Source organism: Larimichthys crocea, chromosome XVII (assembly GCF_000972845.2).
Source record: "Larimichthys crocea isolate SSNF chromosome XVII, L_crocea_2.0, whole genome shotgun sequence".
In the NCBI taxonomy this organism is placed as follows: Eukaryota; Metazoa; Chordata; class Actinopteri; family Sciaenidae; genus Larimichthys; species Larimichthys crocea.
In genome coordinates, this window is record NC_040027.1 from 6,971,365 (window position 1) to 6,978,159 (window position 6,795).

Genomic DNA, 6,795 nt, shown 5'->3' on the forward strand with positions numbered 1-6,795 from the left:
CAGGACGCCTCTTCGGCCAATCAGCAGCTACCTGTGTGTGCGTGTGCGTGAGTGTGTGTGTGTTACCTCTGCCCCATTTGGTTTTAGTTTGTATTGTATAAAACAGTCGAGTTGTATTAGACTGCATTTTCATTACGTGATGTCTGCGTTCATTCGCACCCGGTGGAATTTGAGGCTCGTTAGTTAATTAAGAGGAGAATGTTGATGTGAGGTGACACGATCACTGTGAAAGTCTCCTCAGGGGGGCGCCAACGAGCTGAAGGCAGATTTTGATCCTGATGATGAAATCAGATGTTTCATCTTTATATTTCCTGCATCAAACAACACGAGGAGAACATCGAACATGAAGCTTTTTGTAGTCCATCAAACAACTTTGTAGTTTTAACACAGATCACATCAATAACATCGTCCGACTCTCTGAACACCACCCTACACTTCTTCAAGTCCTTCACACCTTTCCTCATGTCGAGGACAAGACTTACAGTCGAATAGTCTGAAAGATGGTCTCCTATGTCCTTTCCTAAACACTTGTCCTTGAACTCGATATAAAATCTCACTTCTTCTCAGTCATGACTCAGCGAACCGTGAACACACACACACACACACACACACACACACACACACACACACACACACACACACACAGAAACAGAAACAGACTCTGAGCTGAACAGCTGACACACAGCAGCACATCAGTACGCAGTGATTTGTTCATGAATCATTTATTGTGCTCTGACTGAACAGGATCTATTTTCTCTACAAACACGAACAGATGATCAGAAATGATAAAGTGCGACCTCAGCTGGTTTTTGACTCGGAGCGAGTCGGTGAAGGCGAACCCAAGCTGCAGGCTTCATGATGATTCAAACAATGACAACAATTAAAACACATCGTTCATTTCCAGCCAGAACAAAAAAATAAATTACAGTTCATCTACAAACAAAGTACCAAAAATGAAGACAGTAATTATGACAGAAAGCTCGACGTGTTGATTGATATGTAGAAAGTCTCGACAGACTCGATGAACGTTTCAGTGAATCCTCGTCCTCGGTCTGAAGTTCATCTGTCATCCAATCAAATTAAACTCAAAGTAAACTGAAGCTAACGTTAAAAATTAGGACTCAAACTTAAGCTCGTTACGTAATGATTCAATCTTCAAGACTTTAATTTCACAAAAATATCACAACGTACTTCAGATTATGAAACGTTTGGACGCCAACGTTCGACTCTAACGTCAGTTAGCTTAGCATAATCACACGTTTCCCTCACATAATAATCGAAAACGACTGAGACAAATAAGGAACATTTATTCCAGCTCAAACTGTCAAATGTTTTCTAGCCGTTAGTTTTACTTTATTGGTTCGACCTGATTGTTGAATCGTTAGTAAGACTCGTTAGTGACTGAAGAGTTTTCTACACCGCCTTTATGAAAAATAAAAATGTGATGGGACGTTTGTTCGGCTCGGAGCAGAGGACTTTAGCCTAGCTTAGCACAAAGACTGGAAGCAGGGGGAACTGTTAGCGACATCAGGTGGATTCTTTCCCTTTTGAGAAGCTACGCTAACAGTTTCCCTCTGCTTCCAGTCTTTGTGCTAAGCTAGGCTAAAAACACCCCGTTAACTGATTCTTTGTACCAAACGTATTCTCGTCTCCTCTCCTAGAAAGCCTTTTGTTGTTTTTATTTTTGATCTCCATGGAGACGCACATTTATACTTTTTATCTCCATGGTAACAACCATGTGGAAGACACTGCTGTATCTGTTGCTGGGGGCGACGGGGGGGGGGGTCTCTCCTCAAGCAAGCCCACCAAGTCCTGAGAGTCATCTCCATGGAGACAGATGATATGTGTGTGTGTGTGTGTGTGTGTGTGTGTGTGTGTGAACTATATGGCACAAAGTCGAGAACTTAAGACGCTGAAGAAATGTTTTTTGTTTTGTATCACACTGTAAAAATAGTTTAAATTGGTTCATTGTTTTCAGATTTGACAGTTTCTGACTTCATTCAGATTTTTCTTTTACAAACCTCAGATCTCAGTCTGTCTGTATGACGGAGGCCTGTGAGGGTCAACATGCCTGTAAATGAAACATGATGCTAACAGCTGTTTGCCTGATAGTTTGTGATGTCGACGAGCGTTTCAACGATCGCTCGTGTTACAGATTAATAAACTGAATTTATTTCATTAATAAACGGACAGACAGCAACACTTCCCTTCTTGTCCCTCGAGATCAGAAACACGGAGAACTTGTTCAGGCTGATGGATGATCAGAGTTTCTCAACCTTTCACGTGTCCTGAATCTGACCTCATGCAGCGCCACCGTGAGGTTGAAACTAAAATTTAAAAGGCTGGCTCTAGAAGTGAGTCAGTCTCCATAGGTCCCCATGTTTAAATGTCCGAGTTCTGCAGGATTAGGAGCGCGGACACGTTCAGGTTTCATGAGACTGTGTGTGACGGCGTTTAAGTCAAGATTCATCATCGACCCTCATCTGTGCATCAGGCGACCCCGCTGGAGGCCCCGAACCAAAGGCTGAGAAACTTTGTATTAAAGTGGAAACACGTGTGGCCGAAATCATGTGACATCAGGAAGTGTGTGTGTGTGTGTGTGTGTGTTGTCACCGTCTGATGCGGTTTCTTTTTGCATGTTGGGAAGTTCAGAGTTCATGATGAGTCCAAGAGTCAGGTGTGTGTGTGTGTGTGTGTGTGTGTGTGTGTGTGTGTGTGTTATGACAGGATGTCCAGTGTGACCGTTCCTCTCTGTTTCTTCAAGATGCCGACCGCCTGCTCGTGCGTCACTCCCTGCAGACTCTCTCCGTTCACCGTCAGGATCTGGTCGCCTCGCTTCAGACGTCCGTCCACCGCCGCCGCGCCCTGAAACACACACACACACACACACACACACACACACACACACACACGTTGTGACGGTGCTGTCAATCAAATACAAACAACCACGCTGTCACAGCAGAGGCGCTGTGATGTTGGTTCACATGAGTCAGTCTCGAGTCAGTCGGTTCAGTACGCAGATGGTTAGCTTAGCATAAAGACTGGAAGCAGGTGGAAACAGCTAGCCTGGTTCTGGTTCTGGTTCTGACCTTGCTGAAGACAGTCTTCACATAGATGGGCAGGTCTCCATGTGGACTGCCGAATCCTCCAACGATGCTGAAGCCGAGTCCCTCAGAGCCTTTCTCCAGACTAATGCTGCGAGGCCGCGGACCCCTGAGGACAAGGAGGCAGGGTCACATCCAGGAGAACACTACCTGTGTGTGTGTGCGTGTGTGTGTGTGTGTGTGCGTGTGTGTGTACTCACTCTGGCTCTGCGGTGTGTGTGTCCATGTTGGCTGACACACTGGAGCTGCTCGACAAACTCTCGACCTGAGTTGCGATGGCGCTGATGTTTGTGTCCGCTACCACCTGAAACACACACAAGAGGTGTAAGAGGTGCAGCAGGTGTAGCAGGTGTAACAAGTGTAACAAGTGTAGCAGGTGTAGCAGGTGTAACAGGTGTAACAAGTGTAACAGGTGTAGCAGGTGTAAGAGGTGCAGAAGGTGTAGCAGGTGTAACAGGTGTAACAAGTGTAGCAGGTGTAGCAGGTGTAACAGGTGTAGCAGGTGTAACAAGTGTAGCAGGTGTAACAGGTGTAACAAGTGTAGCAGGTGTAACAGGTGTAACAGGTGTAGCAGGTGTAACAGGTGTAACAGGTGTAGCAGGTGTAACAGGTGTAACAAGTGTAGCAGGTGTAGCAGCAGCAGTGTTACCTGCAGGCTGATGTTTCCGTAGCTGTTCTTCAACAAGGTGACGACCTCGCTGTGTGACAGACCGTCCACAGACTGACCGTTAATATTGACGATCCTGTCGCCCACCTGTACACACACACACACACACACACACACAAAGGATCAACATAATGATGATGATCATACGTCTACATTAAGTTTGTCAGTCTGTCAGTCTACATTTAGTCGGTCAGTCTACCTTTAGTCCGTCAGTCAACCTTAAGTCGGTCAGTCTACCTTTAGTCCGTCAGTCAACCTTAAGTCTGTCAGTCTACCTTTAGTCGGTCAGTCTACCTTATGTCTGTCAGTCTACCTTTAGTCGGTCAGTCTACATTTAGTCGGTCAGTCTACATTTAGTCTGTCAGTCTACCTTTAGTCGGTCAGTCTACCTTAAGTCTGTCAGTCTACCTTTAGTCGGTCAGTCTACATTTAGTCTGTCAGTCTACCTTTAGTCGGTCAGTCTACATTTAGTCTGTCAGTCTACCTTTAGTCGGTCAGTCTACCTTAAGTCTGTCAGTCTACCTTAAGTCGGTCAGTCTACATTAAGTCTGTCAGTCTACCTTAAGTCTGTCAGTCTACCTTTAGTCGGTCAGTCTACCTTATGTCTGTCAGTCTACATTTAGTCCGTCAGTCTACCTTTAGTCCGTCAGTCAACCTTAAGTCGGTCAGTCTACCTTAAGTCTGTCAGTCTACCTTTAGTCGGTCAGTCTACCAGTGTACCTTTAGTCTGTCAGTCTACCTTTAGTCTGTCAGTCTACATTAAGTCGGTCAGTCTACCTTATGTCTGTCAGTCTACATTAAGTCGGTCAGTCTACCTTTAGTTTGTCAGTCTACCTTTAGTCTGTCAGTCTACCTTAAGTCTGTCAGTCTACCTTAAGTCTGTCAGTCTACCTTTAGTCGGTCAGTCTACCTTTAGTCTGTCAGTCTACATTTAGTCTGTCAGTCTACCTTAAGTCGGTGTGTTTTGGCTGCGACCCCATTGGCCTGGATCATGGCGATGAAGATGGGCGTGTCACCCAGCGGGCTGCCCTTCCCCCCGGCTATACTCACCCCGAGGGAGTCAGTGACACCCTGAGGGGGGAGGGAGGAGATTCATCACGTGTCTTTGAACGCAACATGAAATCATTTAAAAACAGTGTCACAGTGAACACAAAGGTGACACAATCTGATCTGGTCACAGAACACGCCGTGACACCTGTCCACCTCTAACATCCAGGACAAAGCGTGTTTTACTTTGTAGTATTTCCACTGTATTGTAGTATCTGATGTATGTGTGTGTACAGAGTGTGTACAGTGTGTGTACAGTGTGTGTACAGTGTGTGTCTGTTACCCTGGTGATGTCCACTGTACGGACGCCAGCGTCTCCTGCTGAAACACACAAACAAACAATAAGTGTGTGTGTTATATTATTATGTCACATGAATTATTCATGAACTCTACCTGTGCTGTTAAAGCAGGAAGTGATGTCACTGCTGGACTTCAGGTTGTTGTTGAGCGGCGGGGGGGCGTTGGAGGTCGACGTCGGGGGGTCAGAGGTCGTACGGTCAGAGGGCGGAGCCACAACACCTGAACTGTTCCCGCTCACATGACTCATCTGAAACAGAGTTTATAGACAGACATGACCTCTGACCTTTAGCCCTCACACAGGTGAACAAACACAGGTGACGTCACACACCTGACTGCCCTGTGAGCTGTGTCTGGATGAGATCCAGGAGGCAGCTTTGAGTCGTCCGAGTTCGAGCAGGACCGGACCCCGCGCACACTGCACAGCAACACACACACGTGTAAATGACGTGTACAGGTGTGGACAGGTGTGTGTGTGTGTGTGTGTGTGTGTGTACCTTCAGTATGGCGGCGACCGTTTCCTGGGAGGCGTGTCTCGTGTCGTCTCCGTTGACTGACAGGATCTGATCTCCCTGCATCAGGCGGCCGTCCAGCTCAGCGGCGCCTCCTCTGACCACCTCAGAGATAAACACACCACTGCCACTCCTACACACACACACACACACACACACACACACACACACACACAGATGATTCGAACAACAGTAACACACTGGTCGTTATGTATCTGTGTGTTTTTAAGGCGGACCTCTTCCCCACGATGCTCAGTCCCAGCCCTCTGCCACTCTTCTTGTGCAGGTCCACCTTAAACAGGTCCAGGTTCTCCTCGTCTCTGTACTGAGCCTCGTCCCTCAGCACCGTCAGACAAACCTTCGCCGGCGTCTGGCGCAGGGCGGCGATCGCCTCCTCATGTGACGCTCCACGCAGGTCCACACCGTTCACCTGGACACACACACACACACACACACACACACACACACACACCACAGTCCTTACTTTGTACTCTGTACAAACAGAAGTGTGCCATTTAATTCAGTTCAGTATTTGTCCAGCAGAGGGAGACACACAGTACTGTACTGTAGTACTGCACTGTACTGTGTACTGTACTGTGTACTGTACTGTAGTACTGTACTGTGTACTGTACTGTAGTACTGTGTACTGTACTGTAGTACTGCACTGTACTGTGTACTGTACTGTGTACTGTACTGTAGTACTGTGTACTGTACTGTAGTACTGTACTGTGTACTGTACTGTAGTACTGAGTGAGTACCTCGAGTATCTGGTCTCCGGCCCACAGACGTCCGTCTCTGGCTGCAGCTCCTTCTTCATAAACTTCATGGATCACTATGGCATCCTGGACGAGACACACACACACAATGAGAGAGAGCGTGTGTGTGTGTGTGTGGGTTACAGTGTGTGTGTGTGTGTGTGTTACAGTGTGTGTGTGTGTGTGTGTGTGGGTTACAGTGTGTGTGTGTGTTACAGTGTGTGTGTGTTACAGTGTGTGTGTGTGTTACAGTGTGTGTATGTCTTACAGTGTGTATGTGTGTGTGTGTGTGCGTGTTACAGTGTGTGTGTGTGTGTGTGTGTGTGTGTGTGTGTTACAGTGTGTGTATGTCTTACAGTGTGTATGTGTGTGTGTTACAGTGTGTGTGTGTGTGTGTGTGTGTGTGTGTGTGT

General features: G+C 46.9%; 1 protein-coding gene across 1 annotated transcript; it reads right to left on the minus strand.

Annotated features, from left to right (window-relative positions):
- Positions 1-1,764: 1,764 nt before the first annotated feature.
- On the minus strand, positions 1,765-6,513 carry LOC104935750 (multiple PDZ domain protein-like). Its single transcript, XM_027290606.1, has 11 exons — positions 6,386-6,513; positions 5,864-6,057; positions 5,613-5,760; positions 5,447-5,533; positions 5,212-5,365; positions 5,102-5,139; positions 4,720-4,842; positions 3,754-3,858; positions 3,305-3,408; positions 3,090-3,213; positions 1,765-2,865 (listed from the first exon to the last, which is right to left on the minus strand). The coding sequence occupies exons 3-11, from the start codon at positions 5,691-5,693 to the stop codon at positions 2,719-2,721; spliced, it is 963 nt and encodes a 320-aa protein (XP_027146407.1). The 5' UTR covers positions 5,694-5,760; positions 5,864-6,057; positions 6,386-6,513; the 3' UTR covers positions 1,765-2,718.
- Between the last annotated feature and the right edge of the window lie 282 nt (positions 6,514-6,795).

What these genes read in the sequence shown, in the direction of transcription:
- LOC104935750 (XM_027290606.1), bottom strand. Translation starts at nt 5,693, where the DNA reads ATGCAGGGAGATCAGATCCTGTCAGTCAACGGAGACGACACGAGACAC. An exon ending in ACAGCTCACAGGGCAGTCAG is followed by an intron (nt 5,366 to 5,446) that starts GTGTGTGACGTC and finishes ACTCTGTTTCAG; the next exon opens with ATGAGTCATGTGAGCGGGAA. An exon ending in TGAAGACTGTCTTCAGCAAG is followed by an intron (nt 2,866 to 3,089) that starts GTCAGAACCAGA and finishes TGTGTGTTTCAG; the next exon opens with GGCGCGGCGGCGGTGGACGG.